Here is an 18,723-nt window from a genome sequence, read left to right as displayed (position 1 = left end):
TAGCTTTGCTTTCCCGACACACCTCCCCTACGAAGGAAGGACTCCCAGAAACCATATATGCTGTATATTTCTGAGGAGACCTAGTTCAAAAGTCTGGACAAGAAATGTGGAGGCCCAGTGCAGAGTAGCTAAATAGGAGGAGAATGACAATCCAACAGTGATTGCCGTTCCTCGGAGCTTTTGACCCCAGTTATTTCTAAATCCTTCTTTATTTCAGTAAGAAGTCTTACAACACCAGGTTCAAGTCCAACAAGTTTGTTTTGAATCACTAGCACTGCTCCTTCCTCAGGTGAATGAAGAGGTAAGTTCCAGAAACATATATATAGACAAAGTCAAAAATGCAAGACGTTACTTTGAATGTGAGTCTTTGCAGGTAATTAAGTCTTTACAGGTCCAGATGGAGCAGGTTAAAGAGGTGTGAAGTGTCTCAAGCCAGGACAGTTGGTAGGATTTTGCAAGTCCAGGCCAAATGGTGGGGGGTGAATGTAATGCGACATGAATCCAAGGCCGTACTCATGTGTGCGGAACTTGGCTATAAGTTTCTGTTGGACTTTAACTTGGTGCTGTAAGATTTCTTACTGTGCTCACCCCAGTCCAACGCCGGCATCTCCACATCATCTTTATCAGGATATAGGAGGGCTCAGAAATTGGCAGCCCGTCAAGTAAATTAAATCACCAATTAAGGATCAAATAGGTTTGTTATCAAGTCTATTAACCCCAATAATATGCTGCCAATGGCATAATATGTTTGTTGTAGGCAGGAGCAGGAAACTCAATTTTTAAAGACAATTGGTTAAAAGGCAGGAAGGGCAGGTGGTTGCTCTTTGGGGGCTGCACTTTGCTGATGGTGGAGTGCCCTCCCCCATAAACTGACCCACCCTGTCTTCGTACCTGCTCTGTCTCTTAAACCCACCCTCTCCCCAGACCGGCAGGCTAGGATGTCACTGCCATGATACCAGAGGGGAGTACAGCATTGCAATGCCAGAGGATTGTGATGAAGGGTGGGGCTGGGATGGGCCTGAAGAAGGGATTGGATGGAGGGGTCTGAGGGTATGGTGGTTGAGGCTAGGGTGGCTGAAGGGGACTGGAGGCGGCTTACGGAGCTGGGGGTTGGGTGGGGGGATCGGCTCACCGTCGTGTATGTGTAGTGTGTGGTGGGTGACCTCATTATTCCTGTGGTGCGGAGGAGAATGCTCCTCCTTCATGAGAGGCTGGGGATGCGCCCCTTCTCAGCAGAGGGGCTTTGTGGGAGGAGGGAGGGAGCCTGTCACTGGAGGCTGGGATTGGGGCAACCAGTTAAAATGTGGCCCGAGACCAGTAAGTGCTGCGGAACTAACGTGTTCGTTGCTCAGCATAATATAACAGAGCAAAGGTATGTGAATACCACCTCGATGACGTACCTAGTGCCAGCAGGAGTGCCCACTGTCAGCCATCATCAGCAGCAGAATTGTATTCAACCACTATCTGTAACTGAATGGCACATTCCCCACTCTGCCATTTCCATCAAGTCAGATGCCCAACCCTGATTCAGAGGAGTGTAGGACAGCATACTCGGAGCAGCACCAGACAAACCTAAAAATAAGGAGCGGGATTCTCCGTCAGCTGATGCCGGAATCGGGAAATATGGTTGGGTGGAGAATCACTTTCGATGCTGAAATTGCGGCAAGTGCCGATATCATGCCAAATCGCAATTCTCCGTCACCTCGATAGTGGCGCAAATACGTTCCAGAACGCATGTTGGCACATCATTAGTGCACCCGACCGGTATTATCCGGGGCCTCTGCGATTCTCCGCCTCCAATGGGCTGAATTCCCGACGGGGTGCTTCACTTGTGATTTTAAAAATCGGGAAACTGGCATTGTGGCTGATGAGGGAGAGAGAGGAGGTAGGACATGGAGAGGCACGACTGTGGGCTGCTGGGCGGACACTGGCTGGGCTTGCCAGGGTGAGGTGGTAGGGGGGGGGGTGGGGGTGGGAGGGATACTGCCATGGACGGAGGATGGTGGGATGTCGGGGGAATGGGCCGTGTGGCCGGGGCATCCCCCCATGGGACTGAGGCGATGTCGCGGTCTGAAAGGCAGCCATCTTGCTGCACACTCCATTGACCACTCACCTTGGCCCCTGGTTCTGCAGAGTGACATCAGCCATATGAGTGCCCGCACCCTCCCAGCCCACATCCTATGCCCCCACCCTCCGCCATACCTCCCCCACCCCCAAACCGCCACCCGCTGGTGGGGCATTACACGGCTGACCAAAGGGCAAAGCACACAGTAGCCCCCTGCGGAGGCACTGGGTGGGGGCCACTGAGCATACTGCTGGCAAGGGCAGTGCCAGCCGATGGTACCCCTGGCAGCAGAGACGGAAACCAGAGCCAGAGATTCCCACGGTGCCAGGCAACAACGGGGTCAGAGGTGTGGGGATGAGTGGGGGACATGCAGGACACAGTCAGCAGTGCCAACTGGGACCACCTTTGGACCTGGTTGGCCACCCCCTGCAAAAGATGGATAATGGAACTCAACCAGCAATGGTGGCCTTACTGCTAGTCGCCGCAGCCCTGGGGGATGTCCTGCAGCTGTACAAGTTGGGGCTGCTCGAGTAGGATTAAGCTGCAGCAGCGGAGCATGCAATAGCAGAGCCGTCCCTAGAGGAACAGGAGGCAGCTGTCCAGGATGGAGCCCCAGCCGCCCAACAGGCCGAGGAGGAGAAGGTGCAAAGGAGGCACCGCATGAGGCTCCGCATATACCGGCTGCGCTTGTCGTTCAAGGGCCTGGCGGGCCGGGCATGCCGCCGAAGAATCCAGCTGAGCAGGGAGTCAGTGCGACATATCTCCCAGATCATAGCATCTGGCACCACAGGGAATGAGGGAGAACACCCGCTCCCGATGTCTGTCAAGGTGACGGTCGCCCTGAACATTTACACAGGGTCCTTTCAGGCATCGAGTGGGGACCTGTCTGTGATCTCACAGAGCTCAGAGCACAGGTGCATCCACGCAGTCACGGAGGCCCTATATGCCCGGTCAACACAATACATCCATTTCAATGTAGACTGGGCACACCAGAATGCCCGGGCAGCAAGATTTGCCGCCATCGCCAACATGCCCCTTGTCCAGGGGTGTTTGAAGGGATACATGACCCCCTATGAACACAGGCCGCTCTACACAAACCAAAGGGATTCCACTCGATGAACATGCAGCTGATATGTGACCATCAGATGCGCATCATGCACGTCTGCACCCGATACCCGGGCAGTGTGCATTACGCCTTCATCCTGCACACTCGATGATTCCTGACATGTTTGAGATGCCCCCCCGACTGGGGGTTTGGCTCCTGGGTGACCGGGGTTAGTCACTGCGATCGTGGCTGATGACGCCTATCCGGAGGCCACAGTCTGACGCCAAGACCTGCTACAACAATGCCCATGCAGTGACCAGAGGTATGATCTAGCGATGCTTCGGCATCCTGAAGATGCGGTTCATGTGCCTGGACTGCTTTGGATAGGCCCTCCAGTATGATGCCCACATCATGGCGCCCTGCTGCTTCTCACAACATCGCGGAACAGTGGTGCAGGAGGAGGAGGATGAATGCCAGGCCTAGTCCGACGAGGATGGTGCTGGAGAGGACAAAGATGGACAGGGCATGGGTTCAGGCTGGCACCGGAGGGCGCAGGATGTGTGCGCCAGGCCCAACGCACACAGGACGCTCTGATCACCTCTGGGTTCACTGGCTGGGAAGGTGGGGGACTGGCCAAGGGCACGGACACCGCGTCCCAACCCCACCCTCCCCACCCCACCTGCCATGATACATACCTGCCGCACTATGGAGTGCGGGCCCTGGGTTGGCAGTAACATTGGGTCTGGTCCATGGTCATAGTCATAGTCATAGAATTTACAGTGCAGAAGGAGGCCATTCAGCCCATCAAGTCTGCACCAGCCCTTACAAAGAGCACCCTACTCAAGCCCACAAATTTATCCTATCCCTGTAACCCAGTACCCCCACTTAAACTTTTTGGACACTAAGGGCAATTTAGCATGGCCAATCCACCTAACCCGCACGTCTTTGGACTGTGGGATGAAACTGGAGCACCCGGAGGAAACCCAAGCAGACACAGGGAGAACGTGCAGATTCCATGCAGAGAGTGACCCAGACGGGAATGGAACCTGGGACACTGGAGCTGTGAAGCAACTGTGCTAACCACTATGCTAACGTGCCGCCCTAATGCTACCGTGCTGCCCTAATGGGGTGGAGGACAATGACAACCCGTTCTGCGATGAGCTCTGGTGTTCTTCAACGCTCGTCAACGTCTGACTCCTGCCCACAGTAGCATTTTCCACCATCCACTTGGGTGATCCCTACGTGCGAGCTGACCATTCCATCACACGGTCCCGTTAGATTCCTGGGGTGGTGGTGGGACGGTCGTGAGGTGAGGGGGTGAGATTGGGAGCCTACCCACAATGTCTGGCCATTCCCCCCTCCCCCCATGCTCATGTCGCCCTCTCTGGCTCAGACCAGCCCACCCCTCACACCCATCTGACAGAGCACCAAGGCAGGTTGTAACAGTGTGAACAGATGTTTTGTCTGCACAAATATATCCAGATACGTGCCCTAGCCCCTATAACTAAACTGTGCCTTGCACCTGTACCAACTGAACTGGTGCTAATGTTTTGGGATTATGGGCCCTAACGCCACGTCTAGGTGGATCCCCAGACCGTACATCAGGAGTGGAGGTGGCCTGCTGCGATTCCTGTCCTGTGACCTGGGCGGGTGTCATCTGGGGCTGCAGCTCGGGTGTCCCAGGTGGTGTAGTGCCACCCTGTTCTGCCTGCTGCCCACCATATGTGCCAAGGGCAGGGGCGGGGGGGGGGGGGGGGGGCGCGTGGGACAGGGGGGGGGGCGGGTGTGGTCCGAGGTGCTGCGGTCCGAGGTGTACCTGCGGGAGTCACCGGCACGGGCCCCAACACCTCGCCGTCCCTCGGGGTCCACAGTGGCCCCCGGGCTACTCCATACCAGTGCCTGGGCAATGCCACCAACGTTCTCAGCCATGGCCTTCTGTGACTGGGCACCCTCAGAAGTGCCGCTGCAATGTCCAACTGGTTCTGGCACAAGGCTGCCTGTGAGAGGGCAGCCCTGTCCTGGGCCTCAGCCAATGCCTGCACAGAATGCCCCATGGCTTGGACTTGCTGATCCATAGCCAAAGCCCTCGCCCCCAATGCCTCCACTATGGACGGTACCCGTGCGTTGTTAGCCTGAGTGGAGCACATGGCCAGCACCACCTCCTGCTCCTGCACGCGGTTTGCCTCCTTCAACTGCGCCTGCAGATGCTAGATGCTCGTCGACAACCCCTCATGTAGTCCCTGTCTCTGTGACTGCATCTCCTCAATTGATGGGATTGTCCATTCCAGAAACTCAAAACCCACCTGGACAGCATCTAATCCCTGGGGCCGGCCTGCCCTCCAACTGTTCGCTCCCTTGAGTATTCCTTCCTCCACCTGATGTACCAGAGCAGCTTAGTGGTGTGCACCAGAGGGTGTCCCAGGAGCCTCTTCACTAATGTGATCAACCAAGGTGAGTGTCTCTGGGATGGTGGAGGGTGTGGGAGACAGTTGTGATGGGAAATCTGTTACATCCTCGGTCTTGGGTCTCGGGTCCATGGCTTGCTTCCGCGCTGCCGTCCTCATCATTGTTCAGCACATGGGGTAGCTCAAGCTGTGGTACTGGCTGTGGGCGGGGATCACCAGATGGACCCATCTCCAGCAAGTCCTGTAAGACACAAGATAAGACATATGATTAGAGTGCGGGCTGGAGGGGAGTGGATATGGTAGGGATGAGGGCGGCGTGGGGGTGAGGATGATGTGGGGGTGGTATTGGGGGGGATGTGGTTGACGTATGTGGCATGGGGAACTGCAACTCAGCAGGGTCTCACTTCCTTGCTCACGACCAACCTCTACCCAGATTCTTTCCCTTCCTCTGGGCCGTCGACCACGTCCAGGGCCCTCTGCTCAGCTATGGTGAGGGGCCACAGGTCCGGCGGTCCCCTCCAGTTTTAGATACATTGATACATAGAAGATAGGAGCAGGAGGACGCTGTTTGGCCCTTCGAGCCTGCTCCGCCATTTATCACGATCACGGCTGATCATCCAACTCAATAGCCTAATCCTGCTTTCTCCAATGACTTTTGATCCCAATCTCCCCAAGTGTTATATCTAGCCACCTCTTGAATATATTCAATGATTTAGCATCAACTACTTCCTGTGGTAATGAATTCCACAGGCTCACCACTCTTTAGGTGAAGAAATGTCACCACATCTGTGTCCGAAATGGTTTACCCTGAATCCTCAGACTGTGACCCCTGGTTCTGGACACACCCGTCATTGGTAACATCTTCCCTGCATCTACCCTGTCCAGTCCTGTTAGAATTTTATAAGTCTCTCTTTCTCCCGCTCCCAGCGGTTATGGGCATGGGGAGAACTGAAAACGACAGTGTTAGACAGTCCGACGCATGCAGCCCAGGGGGTGGATATCTCAGTGGCCAGGGAACCCAGCAATGGTGGCCGGTATGGGTGCCGGCATGTGGTTCAAGGTGGGGGTGGGACATCCTCTGGGTGGGTGATGGGGTGGTTATGTGTGTGTGGCACAGTGTTGACTATTCATCCTGGCTGTCCTGAGGAGGTTGTGCAGTTTCTTCCTGCACTGCAGGCCAGTCCTGGTGTTGCTGGTGGTGCTGACCACGTCTGTCACCTGCTCCCAGGCACAGCGAATGGCGGGTCAGGGTACAGGGTGGGCTGCCTCTCCTCCACCACATCCAGGAGGGTCTCGAGCTCGGCGCCGGCGAATCTCAGGGCTGCATATCTTGCTGGCTGGGATGGTGTGTGGGGAGTGAAGTGGAGTGTGTATGTGCGACTGCAGTTCGTCAGCCTCCTGAGTGTCAATCACGAGTCCGGCGAATCCCTTACTGTTTCTCATTGGAATCGATTGTGTTCCACGTGATGCCGATGCTAGCCCCTCAAAAATCACTGAATTGGTCCAGGTGCGGCGCCAGTTTTTCTGTCACGGAAGTCCATGAATCCTGCCCCGGAGTCAACACTTAGTCTCAGGAACGGAGATGCAGCCGAAGATATTAGCCTGATGAAACTAAATTGCGGGACTACATGCATGCTAAACAATGGAAACAACATGCAATAGATTAATAGACAAGAGTTAAGAAATTCCAAAATTAGTAGATCAGATCTCGGCTCCTCAGTCCCCCTGCCGCATCCAGTCATGAATGTAATAGACAATTAAACAACTAACAGGAGAAGACTCCACAAATACCCAATTCCCAATGATGGGAGAGCCCAGCAGATCAGTACACAACGTAAGGCTAGGGTACTTGCAGCCCATTTTCCACCAGAAGTCGAGTGGGATGCTCCATCCCAGCCTTCTCATGGATTCTTCACATCATTAGCACTCTCAGGCCAGTCTTCAGCCAATTTGATTCACTTGCTGTGTTTTTACTGAAAAAGCAAATGGGCCCTCACAACATTCCGGTAATAATGTTGAAGACTTGTGCTGCAGAATTAGCCACTTTCCTAACCAAGCTCTTCCACTACAGTTGGGACATAGTGATCTATTTGGCAATGTGGAAAGTTGTCCAGGTTTGTCCTGTCCACAAAACACAACACAAACTCAATCTGGTGAATTACCACCCTATCAATCTACTCTCAACCATTGGCAAATTGATGGAAAGTGTCATCAATAGTGCTACAAAGCAATACTTACTCAGCAATACTTTGCTCATTGACAGTCAGTTTGTGTTCTACCAGGGCCATTCAGCCCCTTATCCCATTACAGACTATGTCCAAACATGAACAAAAGAGTTGAACTCACGAGGTGAGATGAGAGTGACTGCCTTTGACATCAAGGCAGCATTTGACCGAGTGTAGTATCAAGCAGCCCTAGCAAAACTAAAGGTATTGGAAATCAGGCAAAATCTCTTCATTGGTTGGAGTCGTAACTAGCACAAAGGGAGATGATTGCAGGTTTTGGAGGCCAATCATCTCAGCTCCGGGTCATCATCGCAGGAAGTTCCTCAGGTTAGTGTCCTAAGCCCAACCATCTTCAACTGCTTCATCAATGATTTTCCCTCTTTCATAAGGTCGTAAGTCTTCAGACACTGAAGCAGTCCATGACCATATGCAGCACGACCTGGATAATATTCAGGTTTGGGCTAACAAGTAACATTTGTACTTCACAGTTGCCAGGAAATGACTATCTCCAATAAGAGAGAATCGCAGTGTCTCCCCTTCACAATCAACATTGTTGATTGTGCAGCAGCAAATGATGATTGGTTTTCTGCACAGCTTACTTTTCCATAACCATGAATCCGGCTGTAAAAATCCACTACTCTTCTCAACCTCCTACGAGTTATCACTTTTCACAGCTGGAATAACGACTGTGGCTGTTTTATTGAGAGCACCAAATGAGCTTTCCTCCAGACGAGCTGATATTGGTGTATTTCTGGTGCTGAGGCTAACAAAATTCTATTGACTTAACTCACCGACCTAAAACATTTGCGGCTGAGATAATGGTAAGACCAGTACACTCACATGTCTAATTTTTACAGAAATATCTGAAAGGCTTGCCAAACCAACAAATCATCTTTTGGTCACTGCTGAAGTTTTCCACTTTAGTTTTGGTTTGTCTTTTGAACTTTGTGTTCTCATCATTAAACTGTTCGACACAATAAACCTTGGAAGAAAGTGGATTTGGCAGCTGAATGGAAAAAATTGTTCACACGTGATTTACTTCCTGCCACCACTTAATTTTCTTTTATTGCCTTTTTGACATATTGTCGCAGGTCAAAGGTTTCATGAGGTTCAGGTGCTCTCAGTGAATTCCCAGGAAAGCATCGGAAGAACGACTTGCATTTAGCCCTTTTCATGATCACTGGACATCTCAAAGTGCTCCCTCAGTGCTGCACTGGAGAATCAGCATTGACTTTGTGTTAAATCCCTGGAGTTGGATTTGAACCCAGACCCTGATGACTCAGAGACAAGTGTGCTGCCAACTGAGAATGTGGTTGATGCTGTTACTCAATACTCACCAAGCTTCCCGACCTGCAAACATCCCAATATTGTTTGGCAACTTGCATTAAATGAACTAATATTATTTCAGGTGTTGTGTTCTTCCTGTATGCTTCACCCGATGCCTTTGCTATGTATTTGCATTGTGTACCTTGTGTTGCCCTATTACGTATTTTCTTTTCATGTACTAAATGATCTGTTTGAGCTGCACGCAGAAAAATACTTTTCACTGTACCTCGGTACATGTGACAATAAACAGATCCAATCCAATCCAATCCAAAGGCTATTTGAACATCATTAGTAATAAAAAAAACAGTAATTCATATGGTCACATCATTAGCACTCTCAGGGACATGTTAGTGCCTACCGTTTTGCTAAAATAGAGAACACATGAAAATATGCTGTATTCGTGAAGCTGCTGAGTAAAATGTATAGTTCCTGTTTTTATACTTGGCAAATTCATTAATGAACTGCATTTTCTTCTGTTCACCAAAAACAAAATGGGTATAAAGTAGTATTCCAGATGAATTTGAGGAAGAATTGTTTTATGCAATTATGATTTGAACATGACTATGAAGATAATCAAATACTCCTTGGAAATTGGATCATGGAAATGTCATCTAGGAAAATAACTAGTCAGATGTTCTGCCTGATTAGGTTAAAAAGTCAGTGAGGAACCTTTCTCCATTTGGAGTTTAAATACATGAGCTATTGGATCGATGTACCAGATTTCCTTTTCTTAGCGTGTGCTTTTCTGTTGTGTTATCTGGAGGAATCCTGTAGTTTTGAATCCTTCCATAATATTTCTGAGCATAAGGGAAACCTGAAGTGAACAACTTCAGTACATTAACCTATTTTATATTTGCTTACAGGTATCCCCAGTGACCAAAGCAGTGGTACATCTTCTCCACTTTGCGACAGTGGATTGCATCTTAACTACCATCCCAACAATACAGTAAGATGCATTGGCACCTTAAATTTTAGCTTTTTAATCTTTAATCTAGTTAGATATGTGGTAGCTTCAATAGTGAAGCATATTTTTCTTCTGTTGCTACTTTTCGCCAAAGGTGGTGGATATGAGTACAAAGTGTTGCTTCCCACTTTGTACTCATGTTTATTATTTCACAAAAGCAGCAAACAAGGGAAAATATGCTGCATTTGCTCAGTCACAAACTTATTTCTAATCTTCTGAACACAATAAGCAATTATATGCTCTCATTACAAAGATTTCAGAACCTTGGAGTAGTACCTTGGTTTTCTTTATATTTGTTTGATACGGGATTAATAGAAGGAATTGTGGTAAATGTGTAAAATAACCTTTTTGGTCACTTACCCTGGGGTACCAGCAATCAACCACCAAAGTTTTAGAGATCAGGAGAAATCAATGAAAATTCAGGTCTGTGCTTATTATTGTGCCCTGAAATAATACTGGCCCTGAATTTCTACCGCACTTCCCCAAATCTCCTTAGGTGGGAAATCAGGAGAATCTCTTAAAAAATGATGTAAATGGCCCACAGTGCATTGAATGAAGAATTACATGAATTTACAGATACATAAAAATGTATTGTAAACAACTGATAAAAATGTTGAGCTAACAAAGAGACCAGACAATAAGAGAAGACATTAAGTTGAATTTGAATCTCTCAGCAATGCAATGTATGAATTATAAGGTAGATTTTCCAAGTGACTACTCAACTGCTACTGGTGTGTATCAAAAAATAGCTTTAGTGTCTCAATGCTCCATTCTACACTGGTGATGGTGAGATACCTCATCATGGATAAGGACTTGGAAAATCTATGTTTTATTCTTTTTTTATTGAATCCTCATGAGTTTTGCCACATGTATTTTATGAAACTATTTGACTACACGTTGAATGTGAAGTTCATCAATGCAGTCAGATTCCTTGGCTTGGATGTACTTGTCCTAGGAATCATACTGGTTTAAAGGCAGGTATTTCATTTGGCCTTGATCTGTGAAGTTTAGTTGATTCTTAGTGTCTTGTCTACGAATTGGGGTCATTATTCTTACAGTGGGATACTGTGCTATGAATTGGCATTGCATTGACAATACATTGCAATATCACCGAGGCTAAGATTTTTGCTGAAATATTATTGCACAGCAAAGGTATGCAATTTTAATTGTGCAAACCAGGAGTGTGCCATTAGTAAGTAACCCTTTCAAACCCCACAAAATACTTCTTTTTGCCCTCACATTGGCTGCAACCTGCAGACCTTTATCTGTAAATAGTGATGTCCCCTGTTCACACAGTTGTTCAATTTTTCTGGATATTGCACACATCCACAGCTGCATAGGCCTACATGGTGCTATGTATACCAATTTAATATCTGTGCAGCTTGTTAAGCAGAATTCTTGCAGGTGCACCTGAGCTTTTAGAAAACACAAAGTATCGAATTTGTGTTCTTCCAAGTGCAATAAGTGGCAAAAAATGAAATCCTATTTAAGCCACTCGTGTACTAAGAGGAAATACATCTCCATAGTTCTGACAAATGAGAGCCAACAAACAGGCTTTCAATATTCTTGCTACAATGCTACCAAAGTGTATTAAGAAGTGTTGTATTAATTTTGAGAAATCTTTCAAGATGTTACAGAATAATACACTTTAAAGCCAACAAACCTGACCAATCCATCAAAGTACTTGGAAAAGCATTAAAAGAGCATATCTAAGTGTGAGGAAATTGCTGACTCTCTACCCCAGGATTATCAAACCTCAATGTGATTGATTTGATATTCACACCTTATCGTTACTTCAATATAAGCTGAAAGAAAAGAAATGTCAGTGTGCTTATAATCATTTATATTTGTTTGCAAAAAGCTTGACAAAAATGATTATGAATGAGTTCCAGTTAGAAAGTATAATTAGCATAATATTTTTCAGGATTCATTATCGTGTTCTTCATGGCCCACATCATCGGGCCTAAAGTGGGAAAAGCGATGGTGTGATCTTCGGTTAATCCCCCTCCTTCATTCTCGTTTGTCACACTATATTCCAGGAACTGATATTTCCAGGTAATAGTTCTAATTATTACAATTTTTACAGCAATTTAATGTTCACAGTTGGCATTTGGAAAAGAGCAGCTGCAAAAATTTTAAATTTTTAGCGAATGCTGTCTTTCCGAATTATTATGGTTTGAATTTTCCTCCTGATGCTGTGACCACAACAAATTTTCCTGGCTCAGGGTTCATTAGCCATGCAGTGTGAGCAACATCTCTGCCTGCATGAAGAGTTCTCATTGCTGGCCAGACAGATGTGACAGTCCCACAGCATGAAAGGAGGCCGTGAGGGACTTAATGAGACAGAATAATTCTGGAAGTGAACACACTTACATAGAAACATAGGGCGTAATCTTCCAGAAAGATGTCTTAAGTGTGGTAGGGAGCGGGAACTTTCGCGAACTTCCCGGCGCTCGGCCTGGCGAGGTCAGCAATGCTATTCATTGTTGATTGGTCCACTTAACGATGCCCCACGGCCTTCTCGCCAGAAATGATGGCTCACCAGCCCATACTCGCCAGCCCCCCACTAACAAGGTCGAGCAGCACTTAAACAGCAGTTACACGGCCAATCCCACTCAGCTTACAACAATAGCTCCTCAATGCCGTGGTGTCCCAGAGGGTGAACCACACAGCAGCCAGTGCCACCTGGGATGAGATGGCAGGGCTGTGAGCTTGAGAAGTGTGACCACAAGGACTGGCCTAAAGTGTCGGGTGAGTTGACATCAATGCCCCTCACCACCGCAACCCACCCCCCCCAAGACCTTTCCTCCCCCACATGAACATCCACACCCCCAGCCCTCCATGCGGCTCCAACACTCCCTTCACCTCCCTCTCCCTTCAACACCTCCCCTGCAACACTTCCTCCTCCCACCACTGTGAACCATGCATGTGGCTAACGATGCCATCTCTGTACATCCGCAGGAAAAACTCTCCCACAATCACCGGTGAGGGGCAAGACAGGAGGAGGGGTGTCGGACATACGAATCCTCACCACCTTCAAGGAACGCGGCCTGGAGGTGACTGCAGTGTCCGAGCACAGAGTGGTCACCAATGCGGAGGTTGGGCCACGCCGCAGATGTGAGGATCCACCAGGCCCCACCCGAAAGACCATAAGACATAGGAGCAGAATTAGGCCATTCGGCCCATCGATTCTGCACCGCCATTCAATCGTGGCTGATATGTTTCTCATCCCCATTCTCCTGCCTTCTTCCCATAACCCCTGATGCCCTTATTGTGAGTGGTTATTGTCATACTGACTGACCCACTCCTCCCGCTGACCACATGTCCATTCTCGCACGGATCCTCCAGCCGACAGTGCCAGCCCATCTCGGGAGGCCCCCTCTGCTGCCTCCTAGGAGAAAACCTCAATGGATAGCTCTGACGATGACATGATCGATATCCCCACCTTCCACCAGCGCAGATACACACATAGAACATAGAACATAGAACAATACAGCGCAGTACAGGCCCTTCGGCCCACGATGTTGCACCGAAACAAAAGCCATCTAACCTACACTATACCATTATCATCCATATGTTTATCCAATAAACTTATAGAACATAGAACTTATAGAACATCTTGGTGGAAACCTAGTGGCCGGGCTTCTGGGGCACAATCTGGTGAGCACCACACAGCTGCTGATGTACATCAGGTAGAGCAGGAACCCCAGGCGAGAGAGCATTCAGAGGTCTGCTGAATCTCAGGTCCCAGTGGGTCCCAGCCTGATGCTGAGTCTCTGGTGCAGGGTTAGCTGGAGCTAATGGAGACATTAAGTAGTCGCCGAGACATTCAGAGGGCGATTGTCAGCAACACTCCAGCAGGTCCATACCAGCTTGGAGAAGTCCCAGAGGCTATGGGTGAAAGAGATGGCGGCAGCAATGTGTGGCACCAAGGCCAACATTGCGAGGGTGGCGACTGCAGCGGAGAGCCTGGTGCACAATGTTGGCAGTATGAGTGAAGGTGTCCAAGGCATGGCGCATTTGGTTATGGCAATGGCTGAGGGCCTCTGTAGAATGTCCGACTCACGGGGGTGTTCCCCTGTACCAGGTTGAACTTGATGAGGTGCTGTACGACATGTCCTGCTCTCAGATGGAAATGGACGAGGCGCTGCGGAGGTTATCCCAGTCACAGGTGGGCATTGATGAGGCACTGCATGGCCCAATCACTGAGGAGCATCGCCGAGGCTGTCGACACCATGGTGCATACATCAGGGAGCCATCAGGGCTGGCAGAGCCAGATGAGGCAGGAGCAGCCGGGGTTCGAATCAGCTGGCGCTCCATCCCAAAGAGAATCCCAGGGCCCTATGGGCAGCGAGCGGGAGGAGACGGCATGGTATGCCAACCCAGACTGGTCCCATGGACTGGGATGGTGGCCACCAGCTCCCCCGAGTTCCACCGGTCTGATGAGGCCGCGTCTCAAAGTCAGCACATGAGACAGAGCGGCGCGGCTGTGCATGTGTCATCAACATGTGTGCCGTGACCCTCTGGGCACCACGGCAGCACAGTGGTTAGCACAGATGCTTCAAGCTCCAGGGTTCCAAGTTCGATTCCCGGCTTGGGTCACTGTCTGTGTGGAGTCTGCACGTTCTGCCCATGTCTGCGTGGTTTTTCTCTGGGTGCTCCGGTTTCCTCCCACAGTCCAAAGATGTGCAAGTTAGGTGGATTGGCCATGCCAAATTGCCCTTCGGTTTGCTGGGGTTACTGGTTTACAGGGATAGGGTGGAGGTGTGAGCTTAAGTGGGGTGCTCTTTCCAAGAGCCGGTGCAGATTTGATGGGCTGAATGGCCTCCTTCTGTACTGTAAATTCTATGATAACAGGATACTTGTGACAATGTGACCACAAGTATGACGCCTCCGTCACTTTCTTCTGCAATGTGGCTGGACCTTCTAGCCCTTGGTTCATCTCCCCGTAGCACTCACCCACACTCCGGCTGTGGACATGTCCCCGGAGCTGTGCCCCATCCCTTGGGTGTTCGGATGTTGGCTGCTGCATGTATGGTGTTGCCTCCCGCAGTTTTCAAGCACAGTGTCCATGCATCAAGGTGTGATTGGGATATTAGGCAATGACTCACACATGCTACATGGCCCGCCAACCCACGGGAATTCACTTGGGTTGTGCTAAGTGCTTACTTAACCACTGATGAGATCTACCATGTGGAATTAGTGAAGTCTTGCGACACTAAAACTCAGTAGAAATTGGAGTTAAACTTCTCGGATGCAAACAAGAATCTTTATTGCCTCTATTTGATTACAATTGAGAGAAACTTAAATCTATTCTCAATAAAGTCCGGGTAGCAAAAGGTCTTAAAGAGAAGTAACTTATAAACAATTTAACTTGCAAAATAATACAGAAATGGTTTCTTGCTTACAGCAAAACAGCTTGCATTTACTTCAAGAGTTAGAGTGGAAAAGTGAAAATATGAAATAAGGATAACGAATATTTTGATTAAAATATAGAATGATCCTGGATAAAGATGACCGTACGGACCATCATGTTGAAAGGAAATTTTATTAGTCTTGAGCCATCTATCTACACATTTATGTCATCCTAATTGGTTTGGGTTAGAATCAAATACATTTGATTGATCCTTAATGTGCAACATAAGTTCTGAATGTTTCATGTTTGAGTATTTGTGTATGTTATGGAATGCGATTCTGTGCTATTATCAAGACTGGTTTCTACTGGTTTTCTGCTGACTTTGCTTTATCCACATTACGAACAACGGTGCCTTCATATTGCGATGGTGCCTGCTTCGTCCTTGATCAGATTACTGGTACAGCTCATTTCTTAATGTCAAACTGTCTTTGAAAATATGTTTATTAGAACAATAGCTTTTTCATCTTGCTTCGTAAAAATGTTGTTTTAATTTCCAATTAGTTTATGCATGTGTCAGGCTTTTTGTGTGTCTGTTGAAGCTGTGTGTTTTATTTTGGCCTAAGGTTATGAGTGCTGAAATCCTCAAATTAAAATGGGTATTAAAACTGGGGCTTAATATTTACACTAAATAGTCTTCTTTTACCTATCAGATCTATCAGGAAATAGTTGATTACTGTCAACCACGATTGCCAATTCCCTGTTAGCAATCACCTTCAACCACTGGGCCAGAGGCCTCGCCAGTTGGTGAAGGTTATGGGTTGTCGACAGACAGAGGGGCAGGGCTAGGGGTGCCCCAGAATGGGTGCACACAATCCAGGGGTTGGCATTGTGGTGCCTTGCATGGTTGCCCACCCAGAGACTCCCCCTCCTCACCCCTGTGGGGGGTGTCTCTCCCCCCAGCTGAGGGTCCTCCACCCCCTGCCAAGCGCTGGAGCGGCAAACACAGTGCCCCCGACCTCTTTACCTGTCACAAAGATGGCTACTCAGCTCCTCGGCTCCCCACAAACGCCCTTCCGCCAAGTTCACATTTGTCAAGAAGAGTACTAATCGGCGCCAGCGTGACCACCTGCTGGGGAGGCTGGATGAATCAGGGGAAGCTGTTGGATATGGAATGGCTCCTATTAATTGTATGGAAATAGGGCTTAAGTTGTGATAATTGGTTTCTCGCCATGCTACGGCGAGATCCTGATTTCGCCTACGGGAGCAGGCCGGTTGCATCACAAACTGTTTGTTCCATTATCCCACCATTTCTGCAGCAGTCCCATGTGATTCTGGGTGGGATTGCAGAAGAACATCCAGCCCATTGTGTTAGCTGCTGAGCAAACAGCAATTTATGTGTGATTAATTCAGGCAAAATTACTTTTCGCATCATTGATAGTTTCAGACGAATGTCGGAAGGTGCTGATTTTTATTTTCAATGTTCTACATTGAAATTAAATTAGACATAATGAAATGGGTTGGGGTTGAAAGGGATACGGAGGGATGGACAGAAGTCCCATCCTGTGTGAACTTCACCTCAAATTGAAAATTTGGGGCCAGTGTTTCTGTCTTTGTTTGCAGTTTCATATTTGATAACATTTCTATTTATCTGTTTTCTGGCATATCTTTAGGCAAAATGCATTTCAAATAATTGCTGTGGATGGAGTATGCAGTGGTGTTATTCAATGTCTCACTGCTGAAGACTGTATAGATTGGCTACAAGCACTGGCAATTAATATATCCAACCTTACCAAGCACAATGTAAGTATGGATATCTGCACTTAAGAAAAATCATCAAAGTTTTCGCCTCCCATCTCAGCAAGCTAGTGGTTTACAACATGTGACTTATATTGTTTGTCAATCAAGACACAAAAGATTAATAATTGAAGAAACTGTCCACATTTAATAAACCAGCTGAAGGGCTGGTGTAGCTCAGTGGGCTAGACAACCATTTTGTAATGCAGAACAAGGCCAGCAGCAAGTGTTCAATTCCCATCCTAGCTTACTCGAACAGGCGCCGGAATGTGGCGACGAGGGGCTTTTCACAGTAACTTCATACTTATGACGATAAAAGATTATTATTATTTAACAATGGCAAAATCATGATGAAAGTACCATTGGCATGATATGTTTCTAAGATAGTTTTGACGAGCTTTAGTTATGAATACTGTAAGTGAGGGTAATGCGCTCAAATAAAGAATATTTACATGATTATTTAACATTTGCATTATAATGTTCAATTAATATAATAGCATATTTAATTACATCCTCAAAATTGCCTTGTTTAACATTTGATTATGCTACTGTTCTGATTCTGCTATTGTTCCCAATAATAGTTGTGGAATTAAAGAAGGATTTATGCAGGGACCTTGCAACCACAAACAGAGTTGTTTCCCCACAATATTATTTCAGAAGACTGAACCTTCACCATCCCTGTCCCCCATCAACACCCGCACAAAAAATGGGCGGAATGTAGCATGTCCAGATCCAGCAGGTGGACCCAGGAAACTGAAGGCCCATGATCCCATGCACCTACACTTAACTCAAAAGATATCATTTAATCATAAAAAGTTCAATGTTGATGAGTAATAATGATATGCTAAACAGGTAATATTTCCTTCCCCTGCTTTGGGTTGGCATTGCCATCTCACACCCTCCCTGTCGTTGGGCTAATTCAGGCCTTTGGTCCTGAGTTTGGAGATTTGGCACACAGCATCTCCCACATAATTCAATGCAATTGTATTGAAAATGCCTCTATGCCATATCTGATTTGTGATTTGGGAATATTTAACATTTCCACTGAGCAGAAGTTTAAAAAAATCAATTTCCAGAACTGTCGGACAGCAGCTAGGAGATTGAAAACATACATTTTATTACACAATTGTTATCCAAATTATTCTACCAGGTATTCCCTGAAGCTTCAGTTACACAACACATTTTTCATCAATTTATTGTATTTACAGATGGCAGAAATGCAGAATTACAGTACATCTTTAGCTTGAATAAATGTATCTGAGCACAATTAGTTTATAAAAATCGGTGCAGGACTACCATGACCACCTTTCATCATTTTTCCACCTAATTTGTCATTTTGGAGCAGCATTAATGTGACTCAGAATTCCCCAAAGCTGAAATTCAGCACTAAAATAGAACACAGCATAACTTTTGCAATCTGGAATGTTTAGTGGAGCACTTTTAAGTCTTCTGTTATGGTTTTACTGCAGTCTTTTTGCCTTTTATGTAAGAAGTTCTGTTTTCTGAAATTATTGTTATCATCTTTATGGCATCAGGAGAGTAA

At 47.6% G+C, this 18,723-nt stretch overlaps 1 protein-coding gene across 1 annotated transcript in view; it reads left to right on the top strand.

The window, feature by feature from the left end:
* Positions 1 to 18,723, top strand: part of sntg1 (syntrophin, gamma 1) — an 807,301-nt gene that overhangs the window by 669,923 nt on the left and 118,655 nt on the right. The window contains exons 10-12 of the mRNA XM_072467795.1: positions 9,930 to 10,012; positions 11,955 to 12,085; positions 17,057 to 17,186. Coding sequence (XP_072323896.1) covers positions 9,930 to 10,012; positions 11,955 to 12,085; positions 17,057 to 17,186 — 344 coding nt within the window. The remainder of the gene's footprint in view (positions 1 to 9,929; positions 10,013 to 11,954; positions 12,086 to 17,056; positions 17,187 to 18,723) is intronic.

The sequence above is a fragment of the Scyliorhinus torazame genome, chromosome 11 (genome assembly GCF_047496885.1).
Source record: "Scyliorhinus torazame isolate Kashiwa2021f chromosome 11, sScyTor2.1, whole genome shotgun sequence".
Lineage (NCBI taxonomy): Eukaryota > Metazoa > Chordata > Chondrichthyes > Carcharhiniformes > Scyliorhinidae > Scyliorhinus > Scyliorhinus torazame.
Note: the sequence above shows the minus strand (reverse complement) of the source record. Positions and strands in the feature narration are given on the sequence as shown.